The 19434-nt window shown below is 34.1% G+C and overlaps 1 protein-coding gene and 1 long non-coding RNA gene across 2 annotated transcripts; one reads left to right on the top strand and one right to left on the bottom strand.

Moving 5' to 3' along the window:
* Positions 1–952: 952 nt before the first annotated feature.
* Positions 953–13628, bottom strand: ARL6IP1 (ADP ribosylation factor like GTPase 6 interacting protein 1). Its single transcript, XM_003761422.2, has 6 exons — positions 13251–13628; positions 11030–11163; positions 10494–10613; positions 6135–6252; positions 5232–5316; positions 953–2751 (listed from the first exon to the last, which is right to left on the bottom strand). The coding sequence occupies exons 1-6, from the start codon at positions 13284–13286 to the stop codon at positions 2633–2635; spliced, it is 612 nt and encodes a 203-aa protein (XP_003761470.1). The 5' UTR covers positions 13287–13628; the 3' UTR covers positions 953–2632.
* On the top strand, positions 13621–17535 carry LOC116419970. The gene is made up of 2 exons (XR_004230295.1): positions 13621–15084; positions 15946–17535. It is a non-coding gene; the product is annotated as an uncharacterized LOC116419970 (long non-coding RNA).
* Positions 17536–19434: the final 1899 nt, after the last annotated feature.

Raw genomic sequence — 19434 nt, 5'->3', positions numbered from 1 at the left:
TGAACAAAAACTAATGTTTTATGTAATCAAAATTGTTTTATCTTCTTTGATCCTTGCCATTCTTTGGTCTTAAAGCCTTTCCCTATCCAGAGATCTGAAATTTGTTCCTTGTTCTTTAAGAATGTAACCTTTTATATCTATATATCCATTTGGAGCTCAACTGGGTATATTGTGTGACGCGTTGACTTTACTTTTGTTGATTTCATACTGTCCAGCTTGACCATTTAATCATCTCTTTTGTAATTTCATCTTATCTACTTGGGTAGTTCTTGAAACTGTAGTTACTCAAGCTTTATTCTATAAACTCATAGAAAACATGATTTTGTTTTCACCTTACATCTCATACAACTCTCAGTTCTCTTAACGTTCACTCCCATCCATTCATCAATTACCAAATTCCTTTTATATCTTCAAAATCCCTCTCAAAAATATTGGATTTCTCAATCACCTCTCACCTGAAATACTGTAGTCTCCCAGTCTCTTTGCCTCCTCTCCCAGCCAAATTCTCTAGTTCCCAAAGGAATATTCCTGACACTCAAATTAACAATACCATTCTACTTCAGGTACACTGTCTTCCCTATTGAACTTCTGAGATTAAAAAATATAAACTCCTTCATTTAGTATTTACAGCCTAGAACCAGAGACTTCAGTCTACCTTCTCAGACTTGTTTAACATTATTCCCCTCCTTCACACATTTATGTTTCAACTAAAATGGGGCACTTGGGTTACCCAAACTAACATTGTCCCTCAAGTACCCTGTCATGGGGACAACCTTAAAACCCAGAATCTCCTTAGCTATATAAATTGGTCTAAGATCCTCTGGAGTTAAGTAGATGTAATGTTATGGTGAATTCAAGGTAACTGACAAAACAGAAAAAATTTTAATTATATAATTTTCTCAGTTGAGCTTTAAAAAAAATGCTAGAATTTAAGTGAAGTTTTTTTTTTTTAAATTTTTATTTTTTTCCCCTCTTTATTCTCGTCCCACTTCTACACAAAACACAGTAGAAGGAATAACACAGAATTAAAACAGCAGAGGTTATCAGAACAACACAAAAAAAAAACAGCTATGAAGACACGCTTATTTACAAGAGAAAATAAATGCAATATCTTCTAGGTGGTTTATCAGACAACATTCATAAAACTAATCATACTACATGGGCTCCTTGGCTACAGTAGTAGTATTCTGAAACAAAAATTTGCTGTTACAACTTAAATATCACGGCCCAGTTTTTATGATTTCAGTGCAATTAAATTCACAAAACTACATCATAGTTAATAAAAGAGTTTATATATTGTTTCTAAACATTCCTTGACATTTTTCACAGGGGGTAGGGTGTTGGTGGAGACCAAGTGCTGCAAGCTTCAGAGGTTTCTTTATTTAAATTCAAAGCTATATCTCAATTTCTGGATACTACACTGAATAGAATATGAATATCTGGTAAATTCAAAACCTACAAATAACAGGGGCACTCTTTCTAGCATGCTTTTTTACCAATAACCTTTTTGTACTCTATGGAGTGGTCAAAGAAAAGGACAGAGGCAATCATTTTTTAAAATGCTAAACCTATGATGATAGCAATGTCTTATAACTATTAACCTGAGTCACATTATAGATTTGAGAATTTAAAATAGTATCTCATGAGATCTGTTATCTACTAGAGTGGAGCTGACTAATATAAGGTTAAATTGTATTGTTTGGCTTTAAGAGTTAGGGAAGAATGCTATTGGCCACAACTGTTTCTAGTTTTTATATAATGATGACTATTCATCAGTTTTTCCTTTGCTCTCTTCCCCAAACTAGGGATTTAGACAATTATAACAGTAAGATTCTGTTTAGGAATTACTATAAGGAAGCTTCTCAACAATTTACTAAATAGAATTTAACCACATCTTAAGTGAGGGGGCAGGAGATTGATAACTTATGCTTCATAGCTACGTAGCAGAAATGGTCAAATTTCTGCATACTGTCAAGATGTTTCATAGGGGGAAAACATTAACCAACCATTAGGTAGGCCATCGAACCATTTTTCAATAATTCTGTGGGCATCTCCATGATAACAGGAATGGAAAATTAATGTTAATTGGTCTCTTCATCAGAAGTGACAAAATTGGTCATTACAATCCACAGAGCCAAATTTTTGAAGCAGGACGTGAAACCTATTTTCTACAACCACAGACCATCACTATTTCTCTAGGAGGAAAAGTTTAACCTGAGATTTTCCATTGTAAGATGGACTTATTACTCAAGTTACTGTTAACATTCTAAAGATTAAAGTGAATTACTATACTAGTGAATTACTAAACTACTATACTATAGAATTGTTTTAGTTCCCTAAAAATGCCAGTCCAGTTAACCTTGGTAAAGAAATAAAAACCAGGCCAGGGGAGGCCCTTTCACAGACAGCAATTTTCCATGTTATCAATATTAATCAGTGAAGACACATTCTGTTGAACTTTACATAAAGATACTATTCATGGGACTTCTCAACTAGTCAGTCTCAAATTTTTATCAAGAGCCAATCAGAAATTGAATGAGAAAGTAAAAATGTGCTTCTGTAACATTTTACTATTTTGTAGAAACTTTTCCCAAGGACACAATATCACATTGATGATACTGAAAGAGATGCATCATTCATTTTTCTTCTCCTTTTGTTTGAGGAGCTTGTTTATCTCCCTTTTGGCCATTCCAATGTACTTTGAAATGATTCCATGTTGGTTTAGTCCAGGAAGTAACAGTAAGAACGTCACTAAAAGCAATAAGAAATTTAGTTAAAGAACACGTATCAAACAATGCTTTATATTATGGTCACATACACTTGTTCTTTTAATATTTACAGAACATCTAAAGTCAAAGAAGTAGTTCATGTTTTCCCTCTATTTCTGAAATACCTTGGACAAAGTAGGCATTATATAAACATTTTACTTTTAATTTTTTCATTAAAAAATTGATTTTCTTTGAGATAATAAGTAACAACCTTTTTAACAAATACACAGTGGTGGGGCAGCTAGGTGGCACAGTGGATAGAGTACCAGCCCTGAAGTCAGGAGGATCTGAGTTCAAATCTGATCTCAGACACTTAACACTTCCTAGCTGTGTGACTCTGGGCAAGTCACTTTAACCCCAACTGCCTCAGAAAAAAAAAAAAAAAACCCAACAAATATACAGTGTCACTCAAGCAAAACAAATTTCCTATACTGGCCATGTCCAAATAATGTATCTCATTCTGCAACGGAAAAGAATTCTTTATATAAACAATGAAATTGGATTTTAAAGGCCTCACTTTCCAACTACAGTTAAGCAGCTCATCTTTTGACTGTCCTTTACTCTTGAATCCATGCTAACAATTTAACCAAACCCAAAACAAGACCAACAACCATCATTTACCTCCTCCACTTCTACTCATGTTGCTGAATACCTGGAAGAAATCACCCATTTAACTAAATCCACTATGAATTTATGCTGTCTAATCTTAATTGGACCCTCAAAGCAGTAAGACAATCCTTTTCACTTCTTTCTAAATGATTCTTTAAGCCATTTCTAACAAAAGTTGTTTAAAGCCATTTTCTTCTCTTAAATTTCCCACACACCATCACCTCCTTTCTAACTCTCAGCCAAGGATCTTGCCTCACTTTCCTGAGGGAAAAAAGTGACATCTTTTAAACATCTCTTTTCTATATCCCAAACCACTTAACATTATTCCCCATTAACTTCTGTTATATCTGTCTCTGTAAAAGGGACATATCTTGACCTCACTATTTCCCCATTTTCTCCAGCAGTTTGTCTCCATAATCACCCTCCTTTAATAACCCTTCTTTATCCCCTTTTTCTACAAACATATCCAAACCTTCTCCAGCTTAAAAAAATCTACTATCCCTTAAGCTATTATCCTCTCCTGTTTCCCAAACTTACCAAAAATGCTCTTTACTCTTACTGGCTCTACTTCCTCTTCTAATTTGTCTTATCTCTTTGCAAACTGACTTCTAATCTCATACATAAATAAACCAAAACTATTCTCCCAAAGTTACCAATCTTTGACACTGCTGACCATCCCTTCTTCTTAAACATATTTTCCTCTTGGGGTTTTTATGAGATTGCTTTCTGTTTGTTCTTCTCTTTCATTATTTTCTGGTTCATCCTACCTAACAATCTCTAAATGAGATTGCTAACTCATAAATCCCCATGGATTTAATACAGTTGACTCTCAAATCTGGATTTCCCTATCCCTAGTCTTTCTCGGGTTCCAAGAGTGAATCTCTAGGTCACCATAGAATTTTCTGATGGGATAATTAGTATTTCAAACTCAACTTACTCAAAACCGAATTCATTCTTGTTGCACAAACCTCTTCCGAACTTTTCTGTTTCTGTCAAGTTTATCCTCCTTCATGTCACTCAGGTTCCCATCCTTGGTATATTATCTTGGATTCCTCATAATCACTTACTCTCCATAGCCAATCAGTTGACAGTTCCCAGTTTCTATTTCCACACACTCTCTCAAATAACTCATCATCTATCTATGTTCACATTTTAGTTCAGGCCCTCATTACCTCTGACCTGATCTTTTGCAACTGATTTTTAATTGGTCTGCCTGCTTCAAGTTTCTCTCCTGTCCAAGTCATCTCCCATTAGGCTGCCAAAATGAATTTCCTAAATATAGGCCTGACCATGTTACTCCTCTATCAAACTTCAATGACTTCATATTGCCTCTAGAATCAAATATTATAAAATCCTCTGTTTAGTACTTAAAGCTCTTTACAACCTGGCTCCTTTCTACTTTTCTAGTCTTATGGTATTACTCACCTGCATACTCTTTATACTTCAGACATTCTGCCCTACTTGCTGTTCTGTATATATGACATCCTATCTCCCATCTCAGTGCCTCGGAACTGGCTGTCCTCTATTCTATGCCTAGAATGATTTTCCTCTTCACTTCCCTCTCCTAAGAATTTTGTCTCCTTCCTCCCAAACTCTGCTCCAGTGCCAACTTCTGCATGAAATACTCCCCTACCTGTTAATATCTGTGCCCAAAAAAACCCTATCCTTGTATTTATATACAATTATAAATGTGCATTTTTTTCCCCTTATAGAATATAAATTCCCTGAAGCCAGAGGCTTTTCCATATACCTTTGCTCTCCCCGGCACAATGCCTGGCATATAATAAGAGCTTTAAAATGTTCATTGTTTGATAGACAGCATATTCCTTTGGTTCAGTCTCTGAAAAAGCTTACCAATAAGATACGTGAGGAAAAGATTGTGGACTTGCTGTCCAATCCAAGCAACTGCAGCAAGGGAAATAATCATGGTCATGAAGTACTAAAAAATAAAAATGAAAAAGAATTCTTTGTTTATAGAGGTAGGTGATACCTAAAACAGCTAAGTTCTTTAGGATTTTGTTATTACCATAAAGCAAATACAAATGATCTATGTTTAAAAGTTCTAATTTCAATCTTTGCTCAGACCTTCTAATGTAAATCAAATCATTACTGATCCCTGTCACATCTCAAAATTTCCCTCATAGTAGTTTTGATATATTGCAAATCAACATAAAAATTTAAGTGGGAATTTTGGGGGAGAGTTCTGTGGAAGTAGCAAATGACATGCAAGGACCAGTAGATGACACAGAAAAATTTAGAAACTCAGAAATGCATAATGCATGTGTAGTATTATATAATATCAATTCAAATTTTACAATAAACACTCCATAAAGGAAAAAGAAAAAGTATAGATTTCTTTTCTGGCACGAAGGGAAGGCCAAAATATTTTATGTAAATTTTTCAGATCTTGAGAATTCTATACCCCTAATCCCCACAATGTGGAAGGAACAACTGTATTAGCTTGGAACTTAACCACCGATGCCTAACTCTTCCGTTAATTATATTATGCAAAAGTGAAGCAACACAAAGGGATATTTATACCAGATATGATACAGGTATTTTACTTTTGTTTCAATAAAGGAGACCAGTAAAAAATAAGGAACAAAACCAACCATGTACAGATGGTACAACTTTCTGATATAACTGGCTGAAGCACTACTATCCCTTTCCCCCACATTATTTCATAGTCTACAAATATTACACTACTTTGAAGTCAAATTAGAAGATATACTAGATAAGTGTGTCAAAAACAAGTACCATTTTAGGTTTTTCTTCCTTCAGTGTGAAGAGGCGTCTCCACCAGCCAACGGTTCTGCGCCGTGTTTTCACTAGATTGCTGCAGATTTCATGGAATCTCTGCTGTTGCTCAGTAGTCCTAGTGAGATAATAACACATGCCCATCCTTGGTTTTATTGTGAGAAAATTTCTATTTTATATAGAATAAGAAATCATGAAGAACAGTGTGTCATCTTACATGACAAAAATTTGGTAAAGCAGAACCACAAAGCAAAATACTTTATCCTAGATAGCTCCAGAATCATATTTTATAAATTTCTTTAAGAGATTTTATAAATCTCTTTAATTCAAAGAGCCATCTAACTACTCTATGGTTTATAGGAGTTAATGTAATTTATTACTATATAAGAACATTGAGATCTTTAAAAGTCAGACTGCCCATATAAGAGGGATATGTGGCTTACAAGCCTCAGTCTGAATTCCCATGGAAGGAAAAAGGGGTTACAAGGTTTCTAATCAATGGCTACAAGGTCTTTATCTAATGTAATGTCACTTTAAAACAAACTTAGTCCTGGATATCCTATATGAATCAAACCTTTTATTTCTGCATTTTAAGCTTTCATGAAGCCTTAAAAATAAAGACCAAAATTTATTAATATTTCTAAAACCTAAACATTAGTATGTTATACAACTATTGAATCTTTAGTGATTCCCTGTTGTCTCTAAAGTAAAATACAAAAGCTTCAGTCTATCATTAAAAGTTTCCCACAATCTGTTTCCTATTTTTTTCCCCAGTATTTTATTATTCCTTTTTTTCAAGCAGTCCATTTTATTGTTCCAACTGATCTACTTAGCTGCTTCGTATAAATGATAATTTATCATTCTAGAATGTATTCCTGACTTCTTATGCCTTGCAGAATCTCTAACTCCCTTCAAAGCATTGCTATATTAGGTCTTTGTTTTGTCTTGCTTTCTAAGAATAAAGAATCTCATTTTAATTCCGAGTATTTGATTAAGACCACCAAGTATATGGTTATTGATATTACCAGGTCTGGAGTAGCACAGTACATTACATTTTAAACAAACATTAATTTTGACAACTGTGGATTTTAAGTTATTTTTCAGCACTAATATCATAACATATTTATCCACCCAAATCCTATTCATCTTCTACCAAATTTTTATTTTTTTTAAAAAGTACACTTTTGTTAAACATCAGAAAACAGAATTCTATGGATAGAATATTCCATGTGAAGTCTAGAACAGTTGGGTTTCAAATCTAATTTCAGGAACTTACTATGTAAGCCTTGCAAATCATCTACTCTCCTTAAGCTTGTTTCTTCATTTGTAAAATGAGAGGGTTGGACTTAGCCTCTCAGGTCTCTCCTAATTCTAAATTATTTATTATCACAATTATCAACACACTAAATGACCAAGGCAAAATTATTGGTATAAAAAGAGTTCCCACTATGCTTTTAGTTCAGCTATACAATTTCCCACTAAAAACTATACGTATTCAAAACAATATATAATGTTTTTACATGTCACATGGTGAGTAAACAGTGATTAAAAGTTTCCAAGCCATGAAGCTATTCCCTACATTGGGCACAACCGTTTCAAAAGGCAATTTAATCAAGTTGCATTTAATTTCTCATTGATTCTGTTAATTGAGAACATTTCCTTTTTTAAAATTCATTGCTGCTGGCATAAAAGAAAAAATGTTACTAATAATTAAGTAGGTCATGGTTCTTTTCTTTCCTGTCTCAACTACCCAAGTCTCAGATACGATTCATGCAGCAAGGTACCCATTAATCACTGAAGTCCTTTATGATCAATGATCATTTTAACAATTGTTTTAAAAAGTATGATGCAAAGGGAAAATTTTGTGAATCAGTGTTTTTAAAAACATGCTCCTTGTTCCCAATCTAAAAATGGTTAGTCAACATGTTTAAATAAATTTTAAATCAGTTGTTAGTAAGAGAGACAGACACACCACAACCACCAATGATAAATATAAAAGTCTCTCCCTCTTCAAAAGTTTTACACATAGAAGTATATACAAATTAGAGAAAAGGTACTTTTGGAAAGAGTGGTAGATATGGATATAAAATTCATGGAAAGGGGGAAAAATGATGCAGAACTGAAAAAAGGCAAATGCTTAAAGTTAATCAAATCTTACATTTGGGTTTATTAACCAGAAATTACAACTTCATGGGTTAAAACACCTAAATTTAGAAATATAAAACAGGAGAAATATGGTTATGAAAAAAATGTCTGAAAAAATTTGGTAGTATTAGAGAACTGTAAGCTTAAAGTCAGTCAAATGATACGACATTCCACTAATGTCATTTCAGGCTGCTTTAAGCAATACAGGGTTCAAAATGAGGAAAAAGTAGTCCAACTAATGTTATCACATCTAGACTTTCCGAGTCTATTATGGGAATCACATTTTAGGAAGTATATTTTTGCCTTTAAGAAGACAAATTCAAAGAAGAGAGAATAAAATGGGTAAGGAGTCTTAAGCTCGTGCAATTAGAAGATAGTTTTTAGAACTGTTATGACAGCTGTCTTCTAGTATTTGAAGAACTGCCTTAAGGAAAGTTTCAAGGAACATCTAAAAAATATGGTGACAAAAATGCAGATTTAAATTCAAGATAATAAAAATTCTTAATAATTACAACCACTTAAAAGTCTTAAGGGTCGAGCAGTATCAGGATATAGTGAGGACCTTTATTAGAGATTCTTAATCAAATTAAGGATAACCATTGGTTGGATATTTTTATACCAGCTGACCACAAGGTCTTTTCTAATTCTGAGACAAAATGATTTGTATTTTTATGAGTTTATGAGTCAGAAAATTTTTTTCAGGGTTTTCTTTTTAGAGAAAAATCTTTACAGGTTTACTAATCAAATTTTAGGAATGAATGGTGGCTATAAAATTTTTCCACTCTAATTTTATACACAGAGATTTACATGAAACTGCTATGCTAGCCATTCTGGAAACAATTTGGAAATTGTTTTAACAAATTGTGTTAACAAAAAGTTAAATAGTGAATACACTTAGGTCCATAGCTACCACCAAAGAGACCAAAGAAAGAAAGAAAGGACTCTCAAATACAAAAATATTTACAGGAGCTCATTTTGAGATGCAAAGAACTAGAAACAATATCCATAACTGCAGATGGAAACCAGATGGGGAATAGTTTAACAAATTACAGTATATAAATATAATGGAATGATGAAGGGTACAATTCCAAAGGATGCCTTGTATGAACTGATGCTGAGTGAAGTAAACAGAACCAAAAGAACCATTTATACAGAATACAACAACAATGTGAAAATAAACAACCTTAAAAGATTACAAGGCAAAAGCAAGTGTGAAAAATGTCACTACCTCCTGAAGGAGATGGATTCAGGTACAGAATGAGAGATACTTCTTAAGACAAAGCCAAGTTTGCTTGATTATGCATATTTGTTACAAGGGTTTGTTTTTCTTGAGGAAAGAAGAGTAGGAAAAAGGAAAAAATAGATTTTCTGTTCATTGAAAATGAAAAATAAAAATAGAAAAATACTAAGAAAGAAAAATCTAAACACATATGAATTTATTCTGAAGCATCACTGAAACTCTTATTTTTGGCATATTCATTAATTTGTTATGGATTTGGTTAGAAGCTTACATGAATTTTTTTTTCAATTCTTTTAAATGAGATGAAAGAATAAGACCACAGACTTTCAAAAGTATAATCACAATTTTATATAATAGTCAAGGATAGAAACACAGATTGGGAACACAGTCCATCTAGTCCAAATTATAAATAGAAACCCAGAGAAGGGACTGAAATCACATAGGTACAGGTAATAAGACAGTTGGTTCTTGAATCCGGGTTCCTTGACCCCAGGATGGGGGGATCATTCCACCTACAACAATGGCCTGCTGTTATTAACATCATTTATTTGTATATGTATTTCTTAATAATTCAAATTTTATGATGTAAAATCAGCTTATTTTTCAGGTTTTGTTTACAGACATAATATAGAATAATATATTCACTTCCCACCAGGTTAAAAAAAAAAAGGAAAACATTCAGCAAATACAATATTTTCCAGCTAAATTAAACTTCTTTCAAGGACTAATTTGGCCAATTTCAATTATCTCCTTAATATCTTTAATTTGGTTGTATTTTCTCAAAAGTAATTCTCTCCACTAGCCAGAAGCATCTTTCCTCTTTCCTCTTTATTTTTCCAATGAATTTTACACTATGAATTCTATGTCTTTGACACATAAGCTAGCAATTAAATTAGGCATCCTAAAATAACAACAAGCACCTTTCTCCCCTTAATGCTAGGTATATTGAGTTACTAAAGCATTCTTTAACTTACCATTTATTGGAACCAAATATTCTAGGAGCAAGAATAGGTACAAGGTAGTCAGCCAGGCACAAAAACATAACGAAACAGGAAACACCAGAAAGAACAGATGGATCTAAGTAGTAGATCAAACTATTAAAGAAAAAAGAAAACAAATTTAAATATCAAATTACTGGACATTTTTTACCTCATAAGATCAACAAAAACAACAAAAACATGTAAAGCACTCACTGCAAGCAAAGTAGATAAAGGAGTGGATACAAAGTTATGACAAGTTAAGCACGGTATCTCAAAAGGCTTAAAAGTCTAGTAGATGAGTATAGCACCAATATAGTTATAATGCACATTACATGATAAATTACATTAGAGCATTATAAAACAAAGTCTACATAAATAATGAAATGTGAGAAAGCTGATCTAAGAAAATGCATTCTTTACAGATTATATAGGTCAAAAGATTTAGGGCACTGCATCAAATGGAGTCTTAATAAAGGTGGAAATGAATACTAATGGCAAGTATCAAAATATCAACCTCAAAGCTCACTTACAGGAATACCAAAGAAACAACACCCACAACCGCAGGTGGAAACCAGGCTCTTTCCCATCGAAGGATTTTATCAGATATAAGCATCACTTCTCCCCATCCTTGTAACTGCTCTTCCAGGCTGGCAGTTTCTGCAGCCTGCATAAAAGAAATACAATATTCTTAACAGTAATTATGATGACTTGAAAGCTAAATTCTTTTATGATGTTACAATGTTCATAAAATATCTATTCTCAGCTGAAACAAGGCAATAATTATATATATATATGTATATAAAAAATTTTGGCCAGAGGCAATTGGGGTTAAATGACTTGCCTAGGGTCACACAGCTAAGAAGTGTTAAGTATCTGAAAGGAGATTTGAACTCAGGTCCTCCTGACTTCAGGACTGGTGCTCTAATAATTTTAATTTTAAAAAAAGTTACAGGGGTGCATTTAAAGGCTAATGATAGAAAGATTCCCATATACACCAAAATATTTATAGCATAAGTTTTCTATAAAAGGATAGAGCTAGAAATAAATTAGATTTCCACCAATTGCAACTGACCAAACAAGTTGTGGCACATCACTGTGCTGAAAGAAATGATAAAATGATATGATGAATAAAGAAAAACATGAGAAGACTTAAGAATTGATAGTAGGCATAAGGAAAATAGGAAAATGTAGACAATGACTGCAACAATGTGAATGAGAAAAACAAGTGGAAAACAACAGAAACTAAATGTTATGAATTAATAATGACCAAGCCTGGATCCAAACACATTAGACACAGAGGTGTGGTACTTTGCATATGATGTCGGACATTTTTTGATGTATTATTTTTTCTGAACCGTTTTTTCTTATTTGTTGTAAGAAATAGCTCTCTAGAGGGAAGATGGGGAAAGGATAGACTGGGAAATGTAGGTGATACAAAGGTAAAAGCCATCAAAAAATAAATTCACTGGGCTGAAAATTTTTATTTTTATTTTATTTTATATAACTTTATCCAAGAATTAATTTTAGGTTGGTTTCTAAAATAAAAACAACCACTTTAAAATGATAAATTTGGGTAATAAAGGGGAATTTACATCTTTTTTAGAAAAAGGTTTTTCTTTCCCCCTACCGTCACTGAAACAGGGATATACTATATTAATAACATAAAACAGATGAAGCCTGATTCCCCTTGCAGTTTGTGAAAGAATCTGAGACAGTCAAATTGTCATAAAGTAAAACTCTTGAATAAGTAAAATACACTAGAACTAGTTTGGCTAATATAATAAAAGTTAATTACATAGCTAAACAATGCTTATAATCTAATGCGAAACCGAATTGTTTCTAAAAACCAGAACTAAACAACTAAGAAAAAACGTAGTATTCTCTTATCTTAAAACAAGCAAGTCATTGTACTTTGTGAGATTTATTTTCTTTCGGGTAAATTAGATGTTCTCCGTTCCAATCCAACTCTAAATCTTAAACTTACTATATTTAAACTAAATAACTTCATAAACTCCATGATTACTGTGTCAAACTCAAAGGTTTTCTATCTCCACAATTTTCGATTACATGATCTAGTCTTCTCCAGATGCAAGTTTTCTCAATTTCTATAAAGGTGTTGGTCCAGATAATCTCCAAGTCCCTTTTCCAGCTCAGAAAGCCCGTGATTGTCTTGCACCAAAATCCCAGTCAAATGACAAGCATTCCAACGCTCTTCCAAAAATCACACGCTAAGTAATCTAACCAATCCATTCCGCAGCCCCACTCCTACCCTCCACCTCTTGCCCCAATTCTCCGAAGCAATTAAGTCTTCACCCTTGGATGAGCTCATCCGAAATCTGAGGGAAATTCTATTTCTGACGTTTTCCCAGGGAGTGGGGGAGGGGGCGGAATATAACCGCAAGGTCCCTGAAAGGCCTGACCAAGGCCTAGCACCGCAGGGGAAGCTTGTTTACTTCCCCATCTTGCTCGAATCCATCTATCGGTCCATCCACATTCCCCCTGCCATTTCTCCTTGTCGGGCCTTCTCTCTAGGACTACTCCCAAAGCCTTCGGCCTGCACCCAGCACAGGCTCTACTCAGGAAGTTAAGAGCGGATCGAGGCCCGACCAAGGGTACTCAACACTCAGATGGGAGGACAGCGATGATGGTCCTCCTCCCGCTCGCCAGCTTCAAGTTGGGGCCGCGGCACCCAGCTCACCTAATGGGAGGAAGGCCGGGACACGTTTCTATACGGGCCTGTAGGCCACTCACCAGCAGGTTGCTGCTGCGATTGTCCCCTTCCGCCATGGTGGCCCAAGCACCACCTAAAGTCCCTGGTCGGCACTCCGACTTCTACGTAAACGTAAGAAAGATTACGGCAAAGACACTTCGCCGGATCCTTAACAGATAAGGCTTTTCTCCCTAGTCCTTTTTATAGGCCAGTTCCCTTTCCCGACAGGCCTTGAGAGTTTGTCTTTTCATTGGTAGAATTCAGGCAAAGCAAAGGGTCAAACCAGCCAACCACGAGCCGGTGCATGTATTCAAAACGAAGTTGAGCAAGATATAAAGAAAGCCCCGGATTAAGAGGCGGAGAGATGGATTGGCTGGCCAATTATCCTTTAGATCCGTTCTAAACCCTCCCTCCCAACCCCTCCTTTTAACTCCTCCCTTCCTTCTTTCCACTTCACTTTGCACATTCGGAAGCAGTTCAACCGTCACAGGTACGGAAGAGATTCGCATGCGCATGCGCTTGCGGAGCTAGCCGCGGACTGCTTCCCCGTCTGTCGTCTCGGTCTAATAGGAGCCAAACTGGCAGTCTCTCCTTGGCCATTTGTCAGTAGCTGGGAAATCTCCGACTGTATTTTATTGCCATTTTGCAAAATGCCACGCACGAAAAGAGAGCGCTGCTGTACGTTGGGAAGAAGGCCCGGTGCGTGATTTATAGGGGGCTGGTGCTGTGAAGAGAGCATTCGGCCTTGAGTTAGGACGCAAATGCGCCCTCAGATACTAGCACTGTTATCTGGGGCAAATCATTTAACTATGCCTCCGAAAAGATTTTTCTTTTTTTTTTTAATACGAATAAGTGAGCCCCTGCTGGTGTTTCCTGGGATTTGTCTAATGAATCTGCCTGGTAATACTTCCAGGCGACTCGTGCGAATCCAACCAACCCCGTTCCCAGTTCTCACCTGCAACCCGGAGCCAAGGGCCAATAGCCAATAACTTGGTCTGTTACTGAATTAAGTTATTTCACCTACCCAACTTCTGTCACAACTACTTACATTTCCAGTTGTTTCAAAGGGCATAGAGAATGGTTTCTTACTTTTGAAAGGGGCTTTGTGAGTATTTTATTCAGCTACCGTAAGGCAGGTGCTAGTATTATCTCCTCCCTCTCCCCCCCTTTTTTTTTTTCCTTTTAAACAGATTAAACTAAGGCCTGACACGTTAAATGGCTTTTGAATTCAGGTCTTCTGAGAGCAGATCGAGTTGTATGCAGTGAACCACATAGCTGCCCCCAAGATAAGACATACATTATTTTGAAAATTGTTTAGCCACAAGTTTTTAAGGAAGAAGCAAATTGTATATCTGTTTTAAACTGACATTGGAACAGCTAACAGCTGAATAGCTAACAGCTAACAACGTTAGAACAGCTAAACGATTAACCTTTCGTGAAGGTAAAACCCCAAACGTGTAGTTATGCTTTACATCAGATTCTCCTGGAAGATTGTATTGTTTTATTTCATCTGCTGAGGGCAAGAGAAATCATATACAATATAGTGGAATTACAAATCATTCCAGGTAGGACTAGCATTCTAGTGTTCAATAAAACATTTAAGATTCCTTTTGTTTTGTGTAGGGTAGGGGTAAGGGGTAATCTCAATTAAAAATCGATACTTTTTTTTTTTTTGAGCAATGGGGAGAACTCAAGACTAACAAACTGAAGTGGAATACCCTCAATCAAACTTAAATTCCTCAAAAAAGGTCTCAAGGATAAATGGAATAATTGATGTGAAACTACTTTTTCTCTCCCACAGAACTGCAGGAATATATTTTTATTTTGAAAATCTTAAGAAGGAAGATGCTTTAGGCCAGGTGGTAAACATCTATGGTAAGACAAAATAGAATGAGAAACAACTGTTAGGTGTTATATGTATTATCCATAATGTAGAGCCTTCCTGTGCATTCCATACTCACAGCCTAAGTGTTATATAAAGTTGAGTTTTCTAAGTTTCTGTGTCTTTACTACAGAAGCTTCTCATTATTAGAATAGTTTTGGTATTATTTAAATAATAAGGGGAAAAAAAAACCCTTAATAGAGCAAACACAATGTTGTTAAAATGTTCAAATTATAAACAGAAAAAAATGCATTATATATATCTTCAGTAAATTCTCTAAATGTTTTAAAAACATGCTTTCATAGTATCAATTCCCCACACCCTTTTTTGGCTTATTTTTTATTTTGAAAAATGCCAGATCATAACAGGACAAACACACCTATTACTAAACTTTACAAATTAAGCTACTGAGCTACCCATACAACTTTTGGGGTAATTTATTGTCTTTATTTTGAAACTTTTTTTTTTTTAAAGACAAACTCAAAATGAAATAATTCAGTTGGGGCTATGAAACCAGAAATTCCCATATGATTTTTAAGTTTTTTCAGTTTTGCCATCATACTGAGTATTTTCTGAAGTGATAATTTTTTTAAGTCCAATTTGATAAACATATACTTTTAAACATTTTAAAAATTAAGGAAATTTGGTTAGGGTGTAACAAGCTGGAAGAAAGTAAAGTCTATATTTAGGCTAAAAGCTATTTTTAGTACTTTGATCAATAAATTCAGAATTTCACATTTAGCCCAGCTGAGATTAAACCTTTATTTCTTGAAAAAGCTATTTTATACAATCTTTGCCATGTTGATGCAATGTATGCAGTTTGCAAATATTTTTTTTTTTTTTTTTTTACCCAGAAGATGCATTATCAGCATTTTCAAGAAATTGACGTGATACACTCAAGTAGTTATATCCATCAGAGGGACAATACAACCTGTGTACAGAAGCAGTCACTTCCTTTTATACAGTTCTGTTAGGAAAAAGGAAGATTCACTTTAAATTAATTTGCCTGCACAATAATGATAAATGGAGAATTTATTCATATCACATATTCTGATTACCATTACAAGTGGTAGATAAAGGTTTTATCGAAAAAAATAAAGTGTATAAATTGTTGAGATGAACAAAATACTGGAGGTTTGAATGCTGTAAAAATATATTTAAACCAGCCTGTTTTTTTTAAAAATAAAACAAAGCATCTTTCTAACAAGTCTACTTCTGAGCAACATGCAATTCTTTACTATTTACCACTTTTGAAAATACATCTAACAATTGCATTACATTTTTACATTATTAGTACAACAGTTTTTCCTCAATAAACCCACACAATTGTGAATAGAAAACCAATCCATCTTTAATGAAATTCTCTCTTGGTCAGAGCCAAGTTTTTCTCCTACACTTTTTGTTAATAAAGTTGAAATGTTACTATTCTCAAGAACAGGAAAAGTAGAATAAAACCCACACAACTTTGTATTATGGTAAATTTCTTTTCCACCCTAGCAAAAATTTTTTACCTCATTTAGATAAGCTATCATGATGTTTTTATTTTCCTCAGAGGAGATGCTTTCTAATTAGAAACATCAAAGCACAGCTGCCACATTTTACTGAATGTTATATTAACCAATATTCTACTTCCAAAGTCTAAGGAAAACAAAAACATCCTAATTTTTATTAATAATATATAAGCCAAGTAAGAAATGGTCACTAATTTTAATATTCATCTAATTTCATGTAAAAAAAACATTCAAGGGTGGTGATATAGTAAATAAGTTGTCATTTTGTTTTGAATGAGTTGCTCAATTAGGTTTAAAGAAATTGGCTGAATTATAATTTGTGCCCCAGAATGAGAAAAATGCCAAAAAGAGCACAAAACTAGCTCCATTTGTTTTGGGGATGCTCAAAAACCTTCAAAAGTAATTGCAAAAATACTGAGAACCAAATTGGGAAGACTTTTCGGGGTTAAAGTACTGCCTATATATAAGTTAAGAAGGAATTTAAATTGAACAGATATTTGGCTGTCCTCACACTGTTGTGCTCAGAAATTTTTAAATGGCTCTTAAAATTTTATAGAACAGACCAAACACACACTAGAAAACCCCGCTATGCTGAAGCTAACACTGGAAAATCATTTGAGTGTAAGAACAATGGGGAAAGATAGTGGTAACTAGAGTGCTCTGGATGATTTATCTTAAATTTCAGCCTTAAACTTTGGCATCTGAAACCTAATGAAGACAGACTTGGATTGTGATTATGGATCAAGAGTTCCACCTATGTTCTCTCAGACCCTCTAAAGAAATGAAAACTATTTACTTAAGATCCTAAGATCAAATCTAGAGACTTTTAATACTGCCATCCAAATAGCCTAAACATTAAGAACTTGTCATGAACTGAACATACAGACTAGGAGACTAGTTATAGGTACTCCACAGACTAGTATACTTTTAAGAGCTTTTGGGGACAAACATTTCTAAAAAGATAGTCGGACATTCCCAATGACTTAGACAACACTAAGGATAATTGAGCTTGGAGAGAAAAGAACAGTAGCTGCTTGGAGATTGTCAACCTGAATAAAAAAAAAAATAAAGTAAAAAAAAACTCTTCCATACCTATTTTGATATTACCAAACTTACATAGTTTTTGTATGAAACATACATGTTTCATTTTTACATTTTACTGTGAATATGAAATCTACAATTATTTGCTCTGCTACACCATTTGTTTTTAACCTTTGCATGTCCTGAGAATACTGGTGAATTTTCTTGTAGCACACTCTAAAACTGCAAGGCCTTTTCTAATTTAAATTCCATGAGGAAATCAAACTAAGCAGTAAATGTCAAATATTTGGAATTACAAGTTAATATTTCTGAAAATCATTTCTCGTCTTAATATCTATTCTCAAAGTTTAAAGGGACCATTTATTCAAACGTTGTGCGTGGGTAATTTACTGGATGTGTATGTGTTATCTTTTATAGTAAAGTTGTTTCATTATTAAGTGGAATAAAGTGCTAAGGCACCTGTGAAGTCTGATATTCCTTGAAATTCTGTTAATTTTTCTTCCTAAAGGAAGAGCCATTTCTGAATACTACAGATAGGGTCCAATTTCTCTGTCGGGCATTTATGTTCTAAAATTTCTTCCCTGCTTTTTCATTCTGATAATATAAAGAACCTTGCTGCAAAGCAGCTTTATTTTTGGATACTAAGAGGTACATGTGAGATGAAATAAAAATTCTCACAGCTTCTAGAAAACAAAGCAGCATGCAAAATGCATTATGGCATTACTATTCCAGCTTAAGTTGTCCTATTAAAATAAGGTTCATTATAAAAGTAAAAAATTGTGATAGGATCTTTTGTTAGGCACAGGAATGTTCAAATGCCATCTTTTTTTGCAATATACAGCAAAGTGTTAAGAAGGCATATATAATGAAATGTGTTACCTCATGGGTATTAAATCAGAAAATACAAAAAGTTCTTAAATATATGTAATTTTTCTTAATATTTCAGAATTTGTGAAAACTGTAAAGTGAACTCTGTCCAAAAATTTATCAAGTGTTTGAAAAAACTACTGGAAGTCAGGTCATCTTGATTTTTGATAACGTGTGATTTCAAAGTTCCTGTTCTAGTCAGGATTTCCTAGCTTACTGAATAGGATATAAAATGCAATGCTAAATTTAAGGAAACCTTCATCATGAGTTCACTGTCATGTCACGAATAGTATACTATCAAAGTCATGTTACAAAGTAATACTCCACACATAACTTCAATAATTTAACTGAACAATGTGTTGGTTGGCTTTTACTAATGCTACATGTAAAGTTTTAATATACCACGTGAACTAAAGAATTTATTTTGCAAATTAAAAGTATCAAACTGAGGAAACTGAATTAAAAAAACGTATCACTCTACCTCCACCAGAACATCACTTTATTGTTTATCTGTCACCAACAATGTAAAACTCTACTAGTTATTCTATCCTGGTTTTTAAAAAAAGGTAAAAGATTACATTGGATTGGCTACTCTTTTGTGAAAGAAACTACAGCAATCATGGTAGAATGAGCTTTGTGGGAAAATTTTGAATGACTCACCCCTCCCACCCCCCTATATGTACTCTGCAATAGCAGAGAGAAGTGTACATTAAATCAAATGCCTGTTAGATTAATTACTTTTAAATGCACAGTGACAATTTGGGAAACTGTACATGATAGAATCACAGAAATGAGTCAAATAACCAGAATTACATTTTGTGTGTGATCATTCAACCTTTAAATAATCCTTGAATTTTCAATGTTTTCAGTGCTTTTGGAGAAATTTCCATTTATCAAAAAGAATCTAAGTTATTAACAGTATTG

Source organism: Sarcophilus harrisii, chromosome 1, assembly GCF_902635505.1.
Source record: "Sarcophilus harrisii chromosome 1, mSarHar1.11, whole genome shotgun sequence".
Lineage (NCBI taxonomy): Eukaryota > Metazoa > Chordata > Mammalia > Dasyuromorphia > Dasyuridae > Sarcophilus > Sarcophilus harrisii.
This window is presented reverse-complemented; position numbering and strand designations above follow the sequence as displayed.

Bases quoted from the DNA above. Each gene is read 5' to 3' on its own strand.
- ARL6IP1 (XM_003761422.2), bottom strand. From the start codon at position 13,286: ATGGCGGAAGGGGACAATCGCAGCAGCAACCTGCTG. The intron at 11,164-13,250 runs GTGAGTGGCCTA...TCTTTTATGCAG, and splicing joins ATCGCAGCAGCAACCTGCTG to GCTGCAGAAACTGCCAGCCT. The intron at 5,317-6,134 runs GTACTTGTTTTT...TTTATTTTTTAG, and splicing joins AGGAAGAAAAACCTAAAATG to TACTTCATGACCATGATTAT.